The sequence below is a fragment of the Lithobates pipiens genome, unplaced genomic scaffold, assembly GCF_037356315.1.
Source record: "Lithobates pipiens isolate NorthernLeopardFrog02 unplaced genomic scaffold, aLitPip1_a1.2 Scaffold_3, whole genome shotgun sequence".
Lineage (NCBI taxonomy): Eukaryota > Metazoa > Chordata > Amphibia > Anura > Ranidae > Lithobates > Lithobates pipiens.
The window spans coordinates 226,346,365-226,366,897 of NW_027507790.1; the positions used below are offsets into that span (position 1 = coordinate 226,346,365).

The 20,533-nt window shown below is 43.8% G+C and overlaps 1 protein-coding gene across 9 annotated transcripts in view; it reads left to right on the forward strand.

Moving 5' to 3' along the window:
* Positions 1-20,533, forward strand: part of CPLANE1 (ciliogenesis and planar polarity effector complex subunit 1) — a 221,997-nt gene that overhangs the window by 49,469 nt on the left and 151,995 nt on the right. For all 9 annotated transcript variants that reach the window (XM_077462837.1, XM_077462838.1, XM_077462841.1 and 6 more), the window contains exons 14-17: positions 443-523; positions 8,314-8,469; positions 8,553-8,720; positions 18,842-19,064. In XM_077462837.1, coding sequence (XP_077318963.1) covers positions 443-523; positions 8,314-8,469; positions 8,553-8,720; positions 18,842-19,064 — 628 coding nt within the window. The remainder of the gene's footprint in view (positions 1-442; positions 524-8,313; positions 8,470-8,552; positions 8,721-18,841; positions 19,065-20,533) is intronic.

Genomic DNA, 20,533 nt, shown 5'->3' on the forward strand with positions numbered 1-20,533 from the left:
GGCTGCATTGGTGGACACGGGCGAGGCTACATTGATGAACATGGATAAACTTGCTTGATTCTGCATAAAACATTTAAGGGTAATTTCATGAGATAATTTATGAGGGCAGAATTAGGGGCGGGGCAGGGTAGGGGTTGGGTGGGGCAACTGGTTGAGTAACCCTTGAGGCCTGGCTAGTAGCTCAGTACTTGAAATTTTGAGCCCTGCTCTAGCCCATCCTATACCTGCAATTGGGTTGTAATGCCAGTACGTTACATGATTAGTTGAACGTCTCACCCCCTGTCAAATGCTAGCAAAGCAAGTATAAGCAAAGCCTAAGCCTCTTTTTGGTATCTTAATCTGCTAAAAAGCTATGTATATTTATATGTATTTGATTTACTTTGATTTAAATTTTATTTTATTTTATATCCATCTAAAATGTAATATTATTTTTTATTTTTAGGTGAAGAACAGTTCTTGTTTGGGTCATATAAGGAATCAGTAGAGTTCTGGAAGAGAGAATTATTGGAAGCTAGTCTTCAGGGTAAATTTGTAATGGCACCGTGCATGAAATTGTACCATTTTCCTAGATGTGACGCTTTCTAATGGAACTCAGATAAAAAAATAAATAAATGAAAAATGTTGAGGGGGAATGCATAAAGCAGAATCTAGCAGGAGCTACAGAGTATATAAGAGGTGCCTCTAAATGTAGCAATATGGTTATTACATTTAATGAAGATATAACATTTATCATCTTACATGGTTGATGATTACATCTAGGACACATCTAGGTATGCAGGCATCTGGGGTAAAGCTATTTACAAAGACCGTCCTCTGCAACTCCATCAATGTCATCTCTTCCATGCTGCGTTCCACGAGTGCGTCAAATATACATACACAGTGGGTACAATACGTATTGAACATGTGTCACCATCTTTCTAGATGTATATATATTTCTAAAGGTTCTATTGACATGAAATTTTCACCACATGTCGGTAACAACCCATGCAATCTATACATAGAAAGAAACCAAAACAAATAAGTACAGAAATTAAGTTGTGTGTAATAAAATGGAATGACCCTGGGAAAAAGTATTGAACACGCTAACTGAAATTATATTTAAGACTTTACTCAAAATCCTTTGTTGGTAATGTCAGCTTCAAGATGCCTCCTGTATGGAGAAACTAGTCACATACATTGCTTAGGTGTGACTTTGGCTCATTCTTCAAATCTTGAAGGTTCCGTGGGCCTCTAATATGAACTCTGATCTTTAATTCTTTCCATAGATTTTCGATTGGATTCAAGTCAGGTGATTGGCTGCAACATTCTAGCAGCTTTATTTTCTTTCTTTGAATATACACACACACAGAATCTCACAAAAGTGAGTACACCCCTCACATTTGTGTAAATATTATATTTATATCTTTTCATGTGACAGCACTGAAGAAATTACACTTTGCTACAATGTAAAGTAGTGAGTGTACAGCTTGTATAATAGTGTACATTTGCTGTCCCCTCAAAATAACTCAACACACAGACATTAATGTCTAAACTGCTGGCAACAAGTGTGAGTACACTCCTGTGTGTTCCCCAGAGCTTTACAGGTTGCCACTGGAGTCCTCTTTTACTCCTCTCTGACGACATCACGGAGCTGGTGGATGTTAGAGACCTTGCGCTCCTCCTCCTTGCATTTGAGGATGCCCTGCAGATGCTCAATAGGGTTTTGGTCTGGAGACATGCTTGGCCAGTCCATCACCTTTGACCTCAGCTTCTTTAGCAAGGCAGTGGTCGTCTTGGAGGTGTGTTTTGGTTTGTTATCATGTTGGAATACTGCCCTGCGGCCCAGTCTCCGAAGGGAGGGGATCATGCTCTGCTTCAGTATGTCAGAGTTCATGTTTCCCTCAATGAACTGTAGCTCCCCAGTGCCAGCAGCACTCATGCAGCCCCAGACAATGACACTCCCACCACCATGCTTGACTGTAGGCAAGATACACTTGTCTTTGTACTCATCACCTGGTTGTTACAACACATGCTTGGCACCATCTGAACCAATTAAGTTTATCTTGGTCTCATCTGACCACAAGACATGGTTCCAGTAATCCATGTCCTTAGTCTGCTTGTCTTCAGCAAACTGTTTGTGGGCTTTCTTGTGCATCATCTTTAGAAGAGGCTTACTTCTGGGACGACAGCCATGCAGACCAATTTTGATGCGGTGTGCGGAGTATAGTCTGAACACCTACAGGCTTAACCCCCATCCCTTCAACCTCTGTAGCAATGCTAGCAGCACTCATATGTCTATTTCCCAAAGACAACCCCTGGCTATGACGCTGAGCACATGCACTCAACTTCTTTGGTCGACCATGGCGAGGCCTGTTCTGACTGGAACCTGTCCTGTTAAACCGCTGTATGGTCTTGGCCACCGTGCTGCAGCTCAGTTTCAGGGTCTTAGCAATCTTCTTATAGCCTAGGCCAGCTTTATGTAGAGCAACAATTATTTTTGTTCAGATCCTCAGAGAGCTATTTGCTACGAGGTGTCGTGTTGAACTTCCAGTGACCAGTATGAGAAAGTGAGAGTGATAACAACACCCAATTTAACACACCTGCTCCCCATTCACACCCGAGACCTTGCAACACTAATGAGTCACATGACACCGGGAAGGGAAAATGGCTAATTGGATCCAATTTGGACATTTTCACTTAGGGATGCACTCACTGTTGTTGCCAGCTGTTTAGAAATTAAATGTTGAGTTATTTTGAGGGGACAGCAAATTGACACTGTTATACAAGCTGTACACTCACTACTTTACATTGTAACAAAGCGTAATATCTTCAGTGTTGTCTCATTAAAAGATATAATAAAATATTTACAAAAATGTGAGGGGTGTACTAACTTTTGTAAGATACTGTATATATGTTCTCATATATTTTATGGATGATGATTTTTTTGACTGTATAATATTCCTGGTATGCACATTTTTGTAGATAATAATTTTAATGTATATAGTGCACTAATGATATCATGGAATACCCAGACTAATGCATCTTGGAGAGGGCTCTTGTATGGACTGTCACTTTAATAAATCAATCATTGGGTGTTGCCTTGACTTACTATAACTCAGAGACAGGAAGAGAGCCATATGCTCTGAAGAAGTTCCAGGGAGGAACGAAGCATGTAAACAAGGGACAGACCCCCTCACCCCCCTATGCACCATATGCTGTTTTATCTGCACTTTGCTTTAATTTCCCCACTGGGGGACCGGCTGGTGTTCAGGACATTGTTGAGCTGATCTTATTGACACTGTTAATGGGATTACAACGTGCTCTCAACCATTGCAGGCTGACACGGATTTGGGACACCTGTTCACACCAGTGTGCTGTGTGATTCACGGCTACCCCTCTGATTGTACATCTGAAATTTCAGCAGGACATGTCTGTACAGTGCACATAGAGGAATCCCTAGATGGCAATGACAGGATAGCGAGTATATGACCGCCTGCACACTGATCACATCGGCTTTACAACGTGAGTACCCAGTCAGTTAGGACCCAGTGACAGCACTGGCAGGACCACATGCAATAGGAGAGAGTTTCCTATCATCCTTTACATTGACTCACATAGATCCTGTCTGTCGGTCTTTACCTTATCCTGGCTGTATCTCTGGGACCATCTCAGATGTGTAGAAATCAGCAGCACACGCAGCTCATGGTGTAGTTCACTGACCTACATGCAGTAGTGGAACAGCAGCTTTTTGGAAATGTACTCATTAGTTGTGCAGTGCCATTTGATCTCATCGCTTCAACATGCTTTTTCTTCAGCAATGAAGTCTTGTGTGGTGAGTGTGCATACAGGTCAATGGCGGTTGAGTGCATTACTTATTGTTTTCGTTGAAACAATTGTACCTGCTAATTCCAGGTCTTTATAAAGCTCTCCACAAGTGGTCCTTGGCTCTTGGACAACTCTTCTGATAATTATTTTCACTCCTCTGTCAGAAATATTGCGAGGAACACCTGGTCGTGGACGCTTTATGGTGAAATGATGTTCTTTCCACTTCCAGATTATGGCCCCAACAACCCCAACAATCTTTGGCATTGAAATATAACAGCAGTGTTATTCCTAATGATATTTTGGATCAAGATCAAAGAGAATGGGGGGGAAATAGGGATGGGGGGGAAAGGGGGGGGGATCCACCAAGGCACACAATAGAGTAGTATTCTTATCTATAACCAGGAGATCACTCTAAGCCCCTGTACACACGGTCGGAGATTTCGACAACCAAATCCGTCGGATTTTGCCCGTCGGATCTTGTCCGAAACTGTTGCATACACACAGTCGGACTAAGTTGTCGAAAAATACGATCATTCAGAACGTGATGACGTAATTTCGTTAAGATGGGACTACGTTCAGGCTAGTAGCCAATAGCTTTGATGTAGGAATTTGATCTGAGCAGGCGTTGCACTTGGTCCGATCAAAATTCTCTACACATGATCGGAGTATGTCCGATCGAACCAGTTGGTCGGAAAATATTTCCAACAAGTTGGAAAATTGGGTCCGACGGATATTCCGGCGGAATCAGTCCAATGCATACCACACACAGTCGGATTATCCGACAACACGGTCTGATAGGACACATTCCGACGGATTCTCCGACCGTGTGTACAAGGGCTAAGGAACAACAAATTTGCTCAATGTTCTCTGTGAGCTCTAAGGCTCTATCCATGTGCATCAACCCATTGGGACCAGACCTTATCAATTTTTTTAGGGCAATTTCTACTCTCGTATGTGAGCCTGTACAGAGGTAAGACAGAATTTATTGTGGCTCTCCACATATACTGTGTGTGTGTGTGGGTGGGGGGGGGGGGGTGGACTACTTCCATTTGAGGAGAATCTCTCTTCTAGCATAATACAGAGCGAAGAACAGAAATAGTTTTTCATGCCTTGAGGCTTCAATGTTCTCCATATTCCCAAGCAGTGCCAAGGCGGGTCCACACTACGGGACCAATCACCAAAGGTGCCCAGGACTTCTAGAATGCTCTCCCAGTACGGACGCAGCACAGGGCACGACCATACCACATGGAAGAACTTACCAGGAGATGAACCACACCAGGAGCAGAGAGCACTCGCTCCAGGGTATATGCTAGCTAGTTTTACAGGGGTGTAGTAGGCCCTATGCAGGAACTTTATTTTGATGAAACGTTTTTTTGCTGAGATCATGTTTGTGGTGTAATCAGAAACAATATCTTTCCAGCTCTCGTCAGTCAGGTCAGGGATGTCAGCCTTCCATTTGTTAAAGAATTTCGTCAGGGACGTCATATGTGCAATGGAGAGATAAGAATAGAGGGAGGACAGAGGTTTGTCCATAAGTTTATCAATAAGCAGCCTTTCAATCGCGTCAGTCTGTAGTGTCAGGGGGCTCAGGAATTGGGCTAGTGTCGCATGTCTGAGTTGGTAGTATTTAAACTTCATAGTGGCCGGTATGTCATTTTTAGCCTTTAGGGTCTCGAAGGAGGAGAAGGATCCATCCTCGAGTATATGCCTGACAGTGATTATCCCTCTAGCCACCCACAGTTGGGGATCATGAATCCCCTACAGATGGGGCATTATTCCATAGAGGGGTGTGGGGTGAAATGACTGAGTCTGACTTGTAGATTGCCCTTGCCCTCAGCCACACCTGTATAGTCGTGCGCATTGGCGACGTCGTTCGGTGGTGGGCTTTGGGCCCGATGTAGGGTAGATTAGTTAATGCTGCATAGGATCCCAGGATAGCTTCTTCAAGAGACGCCGCAGGATTTTGTCTGGGCTGGGCAAACCACCACCGGACCGTCACCAGGACTGCCGCCCAATAGTAGAGCTGGAAGTGAGGCATTGCCAGGCCCCCTTGAGACAGGGGGATCTGAAGCGTCCGCTTTGCCAGTCTATGGTTTTCCCAGCCCAAACAAAGGTGGAGATAATAGAATCCAGTTTTTGAAAGAAGGATTTTGGGATCGGGCACGGAGTGTTCCTAAAGAAGTATACAAATTTAGGAAGATATATCATCTTTAGCAGGTTCACCCTTCCCACTAGGGATAGTGTCAGTGTTTTCCACATTTGGAATTTCCTACTGAGCTGGACTAAAAGGGGAGAAAGGTTATCTCCTATATACGCCTAAGGGGAGTTTTTAACAATTACTCCCAAATATTTAAATTCCTCTACCCACTGAAGTGGCGTGTTAGTGACCGCCCTGGGACCAGAATGGCAGAGGGAAAAAAGGACAGACTTATCCCAATTGGCACGAACCCCAGAATAATTCCCGAATTGGTCTATTATTTCAAGTGCAGATTTGAGGGAGGTGTCTGCATCAGCCAGGTACAGTAGGGTGTCCTCAGCGTACAAGGAGATTTTCTCCTGTAGTACTCCAACCCGTATTCCCTCAACCCATTGGTCCTGGCGTATTAGGATCGCTAAGGGTTCAATTGCCAGGGAAAAAAGCCCTGGGGATAAGGGTCATCCTTGCCTTGTACCCCTATGTAGGCTGAAGGGGGGAGACAACAGGCCATTCACTCTGACCCGGGCAGTAGGATTCTTGTAGAGAAGTTGGACCCAGGAAATAAACCTGGGTCCAAATTCAAAACGTTCCAGGACCTCCCATAGATAGAGCCATTTGACCGAGTCAAATGCCTTCTCGGTGTCCAGCGTGGCAACTATACCTGCGTCCCTCTCCCCCACCAGATCAATGTGGGTAAATCGCCTATGGATATTTATATCTGTTCCTCTGCCTGGCATGAATCCTGCCTGATCTGGGTGGCCCAACGCCGTGATCACCCCGTTCAATCTAGTCGCCAGAATTTTGGCCAGTAGTTTGGCATCCACATCAATCAAAGAGATTGGGTGGTAGGATTTGCAAAGTTCAGGGTCCTTCCCTAGTTTAGGAATAACCACTATTGCGGCCTCTGACATTCGGCAGGGTCCCATCCCTCAGCGATGCAGGGAGCATAGAATGAAGTTTGGGGGCTAGTTCCTCAGCATACATCTTATAAAATTCAGTGGGGAACCCACCCGGGCCCGGTGTTTTCCCTGCCTGGAGTGAGGAGATGGCCTGCTGGACCTCTTTGAGTGTAATGGGAGAGTCAAGTTGGGCTCTGTATGTATCAATCAAGACAGGAAAGTCGTCTGAGAGGTATATGTGGAGGTCTTCCATAGAGTAGTTTACTAGAGTGGAATAAAGTTCAGAGTAATAGGACGTGAACCCCTTGCTGATCGCCCTTGAGGAGGTCTTTCTGACCCAGAACATTCAGAATTTTAGAAATCCTGTAACAAATGCCATCAGTAAGTTTTCCAACAATAAGGTTGTGAAGGTCTTGAGAGAGCTCTTTGCTTTTACCCATAATGAGATGTTTCTTGTGTGACACCTTGACAATGAAACATCTTTTTTATAAGCTATCGTTTTTGATAATGAACCAGCTGATATTAATTTGCACTGACAAGGGGCTGGATTGCTTTGTAATCACTGATAGATTTCAGCTGGTGTCTTGGCTTTCCATGCCTTTTTGAACCTCCCTTTCTTCATTTGTTCAGTACATTTTCGCTATGCCATTCTATTTTATTACACATAACTTAATTTCTGAACTTATTTGTTTTGGTTTCTTACCGACATGTGGTGAACATTTCATGTCAATAGCACCTTTTAGAAATATATTCACCTAGAAAAATGGTGATGCGTTCAATACTTATTTTACCCTCTGTAGTGTGTGTGTGTGTGTATGTATATGTATATATATATGTGTGTGTATGTGTGTATATGTATATATATAATGTGTGTGTGTGTATATATATATATATATATATATATATATATATATATGTGTGTGTGTATATATATATATATATATATATATATATATATATATAGGGAGAGAGAGATAATAAAAAAAATGTATGCAATAACCAATTAAAGAACACTGTAAGAAAAGTGCAGAGCAACCAATCAGCAAAAACTAAAACTAGAAGTGGTTTTTACTTACTATTCTTTGTCAGCCATCTGTGTACTGTACATGTCTCTGTGGCTGGCTAAGGCTGGGTTCACATATATACAAATTGGATGCGTTATAAACCGCATCCAATTCACATGACATGTGAATGTGACCGGCTCTCAAAGGAGCCGGTTCACTCATGTACGGTGTGGCCACGGTGCAGCTTCAAAAAGCACCAAACCCCAGACTTCAAACTGCAGATGCACATATGTGATCCCCGCCTAACTGTTATTGAGAGTATGGACTGGCATTTTTCAATTTGTATTAGTTGATGTTGTTATTTGCCATGTTGTGGTAACCTTTAAAAAGTGTTTATATTGTGGTGTAGGAGGAAGTCGAGCTGGGTTACTTCAGACTCGGTATTACTTGGCAATACTTTACTGCCACTTATATCACTACAATTTAAATGATGCACAAGGCCTGTGTGACCAGCTGGTGAAGGTGCTGCTGATTCGATCTGATCTGCTGGCAGAGACAGAGCATGGTAAGATCACTATTTGCACTGTTTCAGTAACTGTATCTGTAGGACACAAGGCTGACAGCTCTCAGTGTTTTCATTGTATTTAGATGGTGAGGAATCTGATGAGCAACTCTTGGAGAAGATTCACCCAGAAGCAGCGCTGGCTGTTATCCAATCTATGGGGAGATTCATGGCTGCATATTTTACTAACCAGCTGCTGTATGTTTTCCCTCCACACAATGTCTGTGTTCTGGCACCTCTGCATATTGTAATAGGTGGGTCTTAATATGTGAACTTTTTGCATTGCTAAATTGTTGTGTGTAAATATTGGGGCCTGCCCCAAAATCTAAGAGTTCTCTGCACAAGTGGTAGGGTTCCTCCATGATGTAATGTGTTCCCTGTTAGTTACACCCCAAACAATGAATACTAGGGTTACACCCAGATCCTGAAACTAACAAATTTATGACAACTTTCTTACACAAAACATATTTACCACAAGAAAGCTGATAGCACAGGGCTGGATGCAAGCAATTCATCCTCCCTTTCAGGCCTGACTATCAGAAGTTAATGCTACCCTTTCTTACAAAAAGTGTATCTATATAGAGGTTGTTCCTCCCAATATAATAAGATTTGGGACCATTGGTAGCAGCATTCTCACGTGTGTGTGTGTGTGTGTGTGTGTGTGTGTGTGTGTGTGTGTGTGTGTGTGTGTGTGTGTGTGTGTGTGTGTGTGTGTGTGTGTGTGTGACTTTTAACACAGTTTAGTTGGGCCCTGGGGTCATGCTAAATATTTATGACCTTTTGCTTAATAATGATGGTCGTGTATACACTGTAGTCATGTTGTACTGTTACCATTGCTCTGATGTTCTCTATCTGATCGCCATGATGTAATATAGTCATTACAAGCTGATTACCATGTATACCTAACTTTTTTTTTTATTCAAGAAAATGTTTATTGAGCATTGAGAAAAGGGATACACAATTAAGTACCAAGTGCAACAGGCACTAAACAAAAGGATATCACATTTGACATAAATCATAAATAAGCAGTGTACATATCTGGTCACAAAAATTAGAGCATATCAAAGGACCCAAGCAAGGGGTTTATTGGGACCGTCCGAGGGAGTGGTTCACACCCACAGATACAGGGGTCTGCTAGGAACACCTGTTCAAGAAAGTTCAATTGTTCTTCAGATTGTTGAAGTGTGAGCTTGGACGTGGCTTTATGCCTATTTATACGCGTGGATAGGACCAGTTGGGCATGTAGTTTGAAAGTCTCCCAGACCAGCCCGGTGGGTGCCGAGCCCAGATTAGTGTGAAAGAAATGTGTCCACTCCCTTTGGGTGGCATCCAGGTCTGGCAGAATGGTGAGCCAAAATGGGTTTAACCGCCAGATACGGGGAGGGGAAGCCTCGGAGAGGCGTAAAGCCATCCAGTATGGAGAGTGGTTTGTGAGCACCCTGGTGCCAAACCCCACATTTATGAGGTCAGGCAGCAGGGTGGGGGGAGATCAATATCATATCAATATGGGACATAGCTGGCTGTGAAGGAGTGAAACATAAATAGGCTATCTTGGTTGTGTATTTGTGCCTCCAGGAATTTTCATGGCGGACTCTGAAATAAACCTACCAAACCTAGTGGTATGTGAGGGGGGTGGCATCTGAGCAGTTGTGCCAAGTCTATCTGAGTTGGGATTTATTGTCATGTTGAAATCGCCTAACCAAATTACAGGCACCGTGGGGTGTTTAACCATAAAAACAAGTCCCTCCTGCAAGGCGTGAAATTGGAATGGTGGCGGGATGTAGAAGGCCATTAGGAGCACCTCTAAGCCACCTATCGTGGCATGTAAGAATAGGAACCGACCCTGCGGATCCGACCATAGGTTTTGGAGCTGGAATTGCACTTTTATGGTAACGAGGATAGCTATCCCGCGGGCATTAGAGGTGTACAGGGCCTGGTACAGCTAGCCAACCCAGGGTTTTTTAAATGACATTTGGGTTTGGCCTGTAATGTGGGTTTCAACTAGAACAGATACATCAGCATGTATATATTTGAGATGAGAAATAATGGCCATTCGCTTCGGTTTAGCACAGAGTCCCTGCACATTTAAGTTAAGCGAGGTCATGTGGTGCCTCGAGTGATTTGCGTGGATGCACTCGGATCCAACAGGGAGACATCCAGCGATGTGGGAACGCAATGAATATACAGTGAACAGCAAGACAGCATATATTTAGAAAGAGACATCACACATGAGGGTGCAGCGAATCTGTGCAAGCAGGTGGCTGACAACAGGAGGTCAATATAACTGGTTGCCCAGAGAGCCACCCTCGATATTGTGAAAAAGGTGCAACATGAAATGTGTACTAAAAAGCAAATACATACAGTAAGTCAAATGTGAGCAGCAGATCAAGTAAAATTTATAAATTTTGCCAACACTGGGCCAGCGCGGCATAATTTTCAAAACGACCACCCGCCACAGCCGTGGGGGTGGTGGCTGGCCAGGGAAACGAGCTTGAGAAAATGTTAATGAACGCCAGATCAGAGGAACATTGGGGAGATACACAGTTCCGGGTGTGACCATGGTGGGGTTGTGAGGGCGACAACAGGGAAATTGCAGAGCACACAACTGACTAGGGTGGAGAGTGTGCAATTAGTCTGAGTGAGTGTCCATAGGGTGTCCAAGAGTAAGAAAAAAATAATGGACAGGGGGAGAAGAAACTATGTGCTAGGGAGTGCAAAGAAAGAAGTCAGATGCCTGGCACATTTGCACAGTCACGCAGGCCGGGAGGTGGACTGTTCGTGGGTAGACACTGAGCATGGGAGAGAGGAGGGAGAACAAGGGAGGAGAGAGCGGGCATCTGTAAACTCACGGTTCTGGTAAGGATAAGCAGTCCAGGTCCAAGGAACATCCAGGGATCCGCGGGCAGCAGTGGGGTGGGACAGAGCCGACGAGGACGTTCAGTGGTTAGCAGGACCCGCCGCCTCGTGGTGTTCCAACCATGTCAGGACGGCGGGGTCTTAAAAAAACTGTCTTCAAAAATACCGCCCCAAACCATCCAAAGTCTCACCGGAAACATGGCATAAGGGAGGTGGTGGATGCAGAGCTGGCACTTGGCCTCCGTGAATTGGGCCCTTTTCTTCTGCACCTCAGAGGAGAAGTCCGGGAACACTGTGACAGTAACATTGCCGACCGGGATGTTCCTCCGCTCCCAGGGGAGGCGCAGAACTGTGTCCCGATCCCTGTGGTTAAGAAGTTTTGCGAGCGGCCAATTGATGAGCTAGTTTGGCCACGAATGAGGTCGAGAAGGCCTCTCTGCCGTAGGTCTTGATGAGGAGGTTTTCCAGGAATGTGGGGAGATCAGATCTTTCAGGGAGGCCCACGAACCGGAGGTGGCATCTTCTGAGCCGATTTTCCATGTCGTCTTATTTATTTAGGATGAGCTGATGGAGCTGCTCTGTAGACACCTGCAAGGGGGTGATGTCTGCCTCCATGTGGTTCACTCTCAGTGGCTCTGTCCCTCAGCTTCTGAATATCCTGCCGGATGAGGGAAATGTCGATTTTGACCTCCTCAATCTTTTAAGTGAGGGTAGTCTGGCACAGGGAGACAGCCTCAAGGATTTTGGCAATGTCATTAGATGGAGGCTCCTCTGGGGCCTGGACAGGATCAGGGCCATCTTCCTCCTCATTGCTCTGCCCCTCATGGCGGTATTTAGCCAGCTTAGTTATGGCCTGTCTGTTTCAGCAGTGACATGATGGCTGGGGCTCAGGCAGACACCTTGAGCAGCAAGACGATGTGTTAATGTGCCATGCGATTTCCCTGAAGGATAGACAAAAAAGGATATGTTCTCGGGCAGCGCTCTCAATCTGCATGTGCTACGCCATGTAACTCCAGGCCACACCCATGTATACCTAACGTTAACTATGCTGTTTATCACTGACTCGACCTCTGTACATGATCGTTTTTGTCTTGCTAGACCAGGGATCTAGAGACTTTATAAACAAATGGCCAGTTTACTGTCCTTCAACTTAGGGGGGGCGGACTGTGGCCAGTATGAAAAGAAAATTTCCTGGCATCAGTGGGAGTAAACCATGCCCCATCATTGCTATTAGGAGCAGACCAACCCATCGTTGGTATCAGTGAGAGGAATATTGCCCCATCATTAGTGTCAGTAATTGTACCCCATTGTGGGTGTCAGTGGAAGAAATAGTGCACCATCATTGGTATCAGGGTGAGGAGTAGTGCCCAATCGCTGGTGTCAGTGTGAGGAATAGTGTCCCATCGTTGGTGTAAATGGGATAAATAGTCCCCATCATTGCTGTTGGTGCCCTGCGTCCCCAGCCCACCCTTTTTTGAAGCCAATTAGAGCCTCAGGCTGTAATCGTGATAAAAAAACCCCATTGAAATACATGTGTTTGGCACCCTGTATGTAGTTTGGGGGGGGGGGGGGGGCAGCGCACCCTGCATGGATGGGCCACCACAGGCTAAACTGACAACATGTTACCCAGCCCATCTGAGGTAATTGCTCACATAAACCTCAACTGCCACTAAGAAAATCTACTATCATATAGAACAGCCTCTTGCTTGTCTTTTCATAAACAATGGAAAACATGGGTTAATTGGTACACATGTGGCGTATAAAACTTGCTTATCTGGTGATATATGCGTTTAATTGGTTGTAAACCCTCTGTACTAGGGTCATGCTATCCCCTGTTATATAATGCTTTGTGCCCCTGTGCCTGTGCTGTATAAAAAGAAAATGTCCATTATACCGTATATCAGAGTGACTCCTCGGCTCTCTCCTCTCTTTCCGGTTGACAGCTATAGTGGGCGGGGCCAAGCACTGGTCAGTTTACAGAGGGGAAGGTATAGCCAGGCAGGTTCAGCCAGGTATTTCAGGTGATACAGAGGGCCAAATTACACATCACAAGCACCGTGCTGTATAACATGCTTTAGGGGAACAGGATCCCATTTTTTTTCTTTTAAGGTTAATAAACACTTTTACCGTTTCTCGACCACCTCACGCAGATATACTGCGGCAGAAGGGCACGTACAGGCAGGATAGCGTACCTGTACGTTGCCCTTTAAGAGGCGGCTTGCGGGCGCGCGAGCCCACCGGGAGCTTCATGAGCGTGATCGCAGGTCCCGCAGACTCTGTGTCCGCTGGGATACCCGCGATCATCTCACAGAGAGGAAGAACGGGGAAATGCTAACGTAAACAAGCATTTCCCCGTTCTGCCTAGTGACACTGTCACTGATCACAGCTCCCTGTAATCGGGAGCGGTGATCAGTGTTGTGTTACACGTATCCCCCCCCACAGTTAGAATCACTCCCTAGGATACACTTAACCCTTACAGCGCCACCTAGTGGTTAACCCCTTCACTGCCAGTCACATTTACACAGTAATCAATGCATTTTTTTCAATGCATTTTTAATTGCACTAATCGCTCCATAAATATGAATGGTCCCAAAAGCACGCCAAAAGTGTCCGATCTGTACGCCATAATGTCGCAGTCACGATAAAAATAGCTGATCTCTGCCATTACTAATAAAAAAAAATTATTAATAAAAATGTCATAAAACTATCCCCTATTTTGTAAACGCTATAACTTTTGCGCAAACCAAACAATAAACGCTCATTGTGATTTTTTTTTTTTTACCAAAAATATGTAAAAGTATACGTATTGGCCTAAACCGAGGAAAAAATTTTCACATATTTTTGGGGGGATTTTTATTATAGCGAAAAGTAAAAGAAAATGTGTTTTTTTTTCAAAATTGACGCTATTTTTTTGTTTATAGCGCAAACAATGAAAACCGCAGAGGTGATCAAAAGCTCTATTTGTGGGGAAAAAAGGATGTCAATTTTGTTTGGGAGCCACATTGCAGGACCGCGTAATTGTCAGTTAAAACAACGCAGTGCCGAATCGCAAAAAGTGCTCTGGTCTTTGGCCAGCCAAATGGTCCGGGGCTTAAGTGGTTAAAGGGGTTGTAAACCCTTTTGGTTTTTCACTTTAAAGTGGAGTTCCAGTCGCAAAAATCGTTTTTTTTTAAAGTCAGCAGCTACAAACACTGTAGCTGCTGACTTTTAATAAGGACACTTACCTGTCCAGGGAGCCCGCAATGTCGGTCCCCCGAGGCCGTTCCATACATCGGATCGGGTGCTGGCGCCACCATTCTAACTAAGGGAAATGGGCAGTGCAGCCTACTGCGCATGTGTGAGTCGCAATGGGCTTTGAGAATGGCCAGCTTGTCTTCTGGGACACACACAGGTCCCAGAAGACAACGGGGATGCTTACCGCACTAAAGGATATGACGTCCTGGGCCGCAGCCCATATGGGTTGGAAGTACACTATGTACTTTATAAAAAGTTAGAGACCACCTCTCAAAAGTGGGTGGAACTCCGCTTTAATGCATTCCATGCATTAATGTGAAAAACCTTTCATGCTGCAGCCCCCCAGTGCCCCTGTTTTACTTACTCACCTGAACCCTCTCTTTTTCTCCCTGGGCACGAGCCCACCAGCTCTATCTGGTGTCTCAGGTCCTGATTGGATAGATTGATAGCAGCGCAGCCATTGGCTCCTGCTGCTGCCAATCAAATCCAATGATGCAGGCCAAGTCCAGCTTTCTGTGTCAATAGACGCAGTAGCAGGACTTGGGAGCGCACCTGCACGGATGTCCCGAAGGAGAGCGCTTCTCCGGCAGCGCACTCGAGAAGAGGAGGAGCTACTAACGCCAATGAGGGACTCCAGAAGAGGATGATCGGGGCCACTCTGTGCAAAACCAACTGCACAGAGGAGGTAAGTATGACATGTTATTTAAAAAAAAAAAAAAAAAAAAAAAAAAAGGGTTTAGTAACCCTTTAAGCACTAAGCAATTATTGCTCTTTTCGTCCTTTAACCCCCCTAGTGGTAATCCCGAGTCTGGCTCGGGGTAGGAATATACTGACAGGAGCGGTAACCCCGAGCCAGACTCGGGCTGGCTTCGCTCGATGCAGGGGAGGACACAGGGAGCGTTACTCACCTTGTCCCCTGGATCCAGCGATGTCCGCCGCGCTGTGTGATCGAGCTGTCCTCCGCTCGATTCACAGTGCCGAATGCCGCCGAGCTCCGTTCCCTGCGTCGTTACGGCGCACGGGAGCAGAGAACAGCGGCAAATTCAAAAAAGTAAAAACACACTAAACACACACAGCACTGTAATCTTACAGATTACAGTGCTGTATTAAAAAATACACACCCCCTTTGTCCCTAGTGGTCTGTGCAATGCCCTGCATGCACTTTTATATTATAAATACTGTTTTTTACTGCCTGGAATTTGGAGATTGCCCATAGCAACCAAAAAGTGTCAATTTTTCAGTGTTTTAGGATTTTATTACATTATTGAATAATTTTTATTATTCTTTATTATATTATAAACGTTATCATACCCGGGATGTCTGCTAGACTCTGGTTTGAACAGATTTAAGAGCGTTATTCCTAAGATTTACAGGACTACAAAATAAAAGCCAGATTTCCGTGCAAATTAATTGTACCGCCTTCTGCACCTAATTCCAGACTGAATCATATCGCCAGGGAGGTTAATATGTATCATGCAAATACTGAACAGAACTTGTTTTCTATAATTGTGTAGCTCTGTGTGGTGCACTTTATGAATTTACCACTTTGCCTCTATTTCGTTTTACGAACACATCTCTTACTGCTCTTTCTATTCTTCTTTTGTATTGTTGGAAAATTCAATAAAAATGTATTTGGGAAAAAATAAAAAAATAAACTGACAGGGGTTCCAATCCCTCTACTAAATCCTTAGCTATAAAATTTTTGGGGATTTAGTTATACTTTAACACTGAAATATTATCAAAATTGCAATTACAAATACTTGAGCAAGACTTTTTATTTCTAGATTGTAAGCTGTAACGTGCAGGGCCCTCTGATCCCGCCTGTATTGTATTGTAATTGTACTGTCTTCCTTAATGTTGTAAAGCGCTGCGCAAACCGCTGGAGCTATATAAATCCTGTATAATAAATAAATGTGTGTGTGTGTGTATGTATGTGTATATATATATATATATATATATATATATATATATAAAAAATTTTTTTAAATATATATATATATATCAGACAAATAATTCAACTTCTGTACCACATCCCTAAATTTGATGTATCAAAACTATATTGATAGTATAGGCATAGGACTTAAGGCACAGCATTTAGGTAAAAAATAACATTTATTCAAAGATAAAATTAGGCAATATTTAGCCCATATGAAAACAGACTACAATAAAATACAATTGTATAAACCAGTCGGTCAATATTTGCAATAATTGCTCAGAGCTATAAAGACTACGCAATTATTACAAATATCGATCGACTGGTTTTATACATTTGTATTTTATTGTAGTCTGTCGTATGGACTGAATATTGTCTGATTTTATCCAATTTTGAATAAATGTTTTTTTTATTTACCTAAATGATATGCCTTAACCACTTCCCACCCGGCCAATGCACATATACGGCCGGGTGGGAGCCGCCTACTCCTGATAGGACGTTCAGGAACGTCCATCAGGAGGAGCGGGATCGCGCGCGCGCGTGCCCGCGCAGCGGCGCGATCCCGATGCGCCCGTGTCACCCGGACACGGCGCATCTCAGATCGGCAGGAGGGCTCTGTGATTGGCCCTCCTGATCACATGACGGCCGTGTCCAATCACGGCCGTCATGTGATGTAAACAAACAGCCGGTTGCTAGGCAATCGGCTCCTCCTCTCCTCACACAGAAGTCATCGCTGTGGAGAGGAGAGCAGATCGCTGCAGCCGGCTGCTGATCAGTGAGTATGAGCTGCTTTTTACAGCTTTTTACTCACTGATCACCAGTCTAGTGTACACAGTAAACACACCACACAGTAAACACATCACACAGTATAAACACAATGTCCCCACACATGTCCCCAAAACATACATGTCCCCAAATAATAAAAACACATGTCCCTAATAATAAAAACATGTCCCCCACATATGTCCCACTAAAATCACATGTCCCAATGATTATCTGCACACATATGTACGTGATCACCTGCACACATATGTACATGATCATTTGCGTACATATGTCCGTGATCACACAAACCAATTATTATACACTTAACGGATTTTTTTTTACCAAAAACATGTAGCAGAATACATTTTGGCTTAAATTTATGACAAAATTTGATTTTATTGGATTTTTATTGAAGTAGAAAAAAGAAAATATTGTTTTTTTTTTCCAAATTTCCGCTTTTTTGCGCTTATATCGCAAAAAATAAAAAACTGAGTCGTGAATAAATACCACCAAAATAAAGCTCTATTTGTGCGAACAAAATGATAAAAATTTCATTTGGGTACAGTGTAGCATGACCGCGCAATTGTCACTGAAAGCGCTAGAGCGCTGAAAGCTGAAAATTGGGCTGGGAAGGAAGGGGGCGAAAGTGCCCTGTATTGAAGTGGTTAAAATCCCATTCTTATACTATCAATATAGTGCACACACACACACACACACACACCTGCCCGTGATTCAAAATGCTGTAGTGTGACCACAGCCATAAGCCCCATACACACTATTAGAGTTTCTGCAGATTTTTTTTTTCTTCAGATTTACCAAAACCATATAGTGGAAGGGCCTACCTGATTGCATACAAATTGAAACTCTTAAGATTTGACCTCATATGATATGGTTTTGGTAAATCTGAAGCCAACAATCTGCAGAAAATCGAATAGTATGTATGGGTCTTAGGCTCCATGCACACTAGCGTTTTTCATAAGCCCTAAAAAAGCTAGATAAATGCTGATAATGGCATTTTTGTCCCAGCTTCTAGTAGCATTTTAGTAGCTTTTAGGAGCATTAGTATTTTATTAGCGTTTTTGCAGTACATGAAGGAAAAAAAAAAAAAAGCTGTTAGTAGCATTTTAGTAGATTTTAGGCCTCGTGTACACTGCTGCTGGTATACATTACATTAGGCCTTAGAAGCTGTTAGGAGCATTCAGGTTTTTTTTTTCTACTGGAAAAACTCTCCAAGAAGCTCTACAAAAACATTTTTTTTTCTGCTCCTAGACGGTGAAGCTCAAAAAATGCTAATAGCCTAAAGTGGATGGACACACAAGATAACACTATTTAGGTTCTAGGAGCTGAAAAAATGCTAATAATAGCTTCTATGAGCTTAAAAAAACGCTTGTGTGAATGGAGTCTTAGACGTACAGTAATAGTTATCAGTGGTTATGTCATGGGTATTTTCACCTCTCTTACATTACTTTGTTGTTCCTTGTACTAGACAGTTGTTTTAGGTATTTTTTGTATTCTTTTTATATTGAGACAAATTACTCAACTGCAAAGTTTTTTAGTAAAATGAATGCTGTATTGCATATTTCACAGACCGGTTTCCAAGAGTGGTTACTTTACAGCACAGCATAGTGGCCAGTGCAGTCAGAGATCAGAACCTTTCCAGTGTCTGGACAGTAGAGTATGCTCTAGATCTACTTCTAATTGGTGGATTGATACCAGAGGCTGCATGGCTGGCGAATAATCTGGGAGATTGGAAGATGTCTGTTTCTATGGCAGTGGCTTACAGTCTGCATTTGAAGAGCATTCCTGATGAGTAAGTTACCTGTTCTCTAAGATAATGGTGACATTTTCTCAAAAATACATACCTAAATTGAGTGTGCAGCAAAACGTAATTGTAAAATATCTTATCTTCTTTAAAGCCCAATATAACTCTTGGTTTAAATTTTGGAAATACCTTTCAGGTGCTGTAAATAGGTAAGCCCTCATTCACACAAACACTGGCTGGTATAGCATGAATAAGCACATTGATTATGCGACTGGAGCTGCGTGCAGGCAACCTATGTTCCTCTGTGGGGATGCAGCGGCTGTACGGACACACCCTCCATGCAAGCTTGTCACATTGGGATGGGCCGATGCATCCCTATAGAAAAACATAGACTGCCTGCATGCAGCTCCTGCAGCATATCCAAGGCACTCATTCACGCTTTACAGGTCACAGTGTGCATGTGAATGAGCCCTATATGTTCACAGGCTTACCCTTTTGCTTTAGAAAAGCCAGTGTTCTGCCAGCGGGCTGCAGAGAAGGACTGCTGTTGTTTCTGTGAAAATCAAAATGTTTCTGCAGAAATCCAGCACACCCTTGTCAAGTCAGAGCTAGAGCTCTGTAGTCGGCAACGCTTATGCTCCTTTCTGGTTGGAGTACTTGGGCTCTTACTCTGAGGTGTGGTTAAGGTGTGTCTGGCCACTGCAGGGAGGCCGCTACTTTTATACAGAGTGCAGAGGTTCTTCTTGGCAGCCCGATGACAGAGAAAGGGCTAAATGGATACAAAACATTTCAGTGCGTATGAAGGTTGCCTGAAGAGATATGAACAGCCTTCCAGCTGCTAGAGCAGCTAGGAGTCGGTGATCAGGGCTCTGCTGCCAGAAATTTAGTAATTAACATCTGCGTCAGTGACGGTGTTAAGAAATAATCTTGCTCAGACTCTTGAGCACTTAATGCTCCTCTGCTGCACTCTGCAGTTTGAAGGAGAAGATTAACAAACAGAAAAAAGATTTTATGTATGTGGTGGGGGAGAAGATTGCAAGGATGTCCAGTGCATCCAGGGAATGAAGTTTTGCGTTAAAGTGGTTGTAACCATAGTGCTTCTTCAATGTAATTTGTCCCTTTGTATGTTGTAATATACCTGATTGATCCTGCCTGTTCCCGTGTCCCCCCATTTGTGCTGACCATGGTACTCACAGCTGCTGATCCCTAATTACCTTAGTCAGGTTACGTGCCTCCGTCATCCTGCTGCTCTCCTTCCTCTCTCCCCCCCTCCCTCTTTCCGCCTCCCTCTCTCCCTGTCAGCTCGGGAGTCTGTGTAGTGAACCGTCTCCTCCCCGCTCCTCCCCTCCTGCTGCTATTTCTTCTGTAAAAAGTTACTACCAATTCCTGCCAGCCCCTCTGCAATAAGATGTACTACACTAGGGGTGTGTGTTTTTCTTTTTTATTCTGCAGCTAAATGCCTTTGTTCACGTCACTGATGTGCGGTCACGTGACTGTCTGGCTGATGTCAGAGGAGA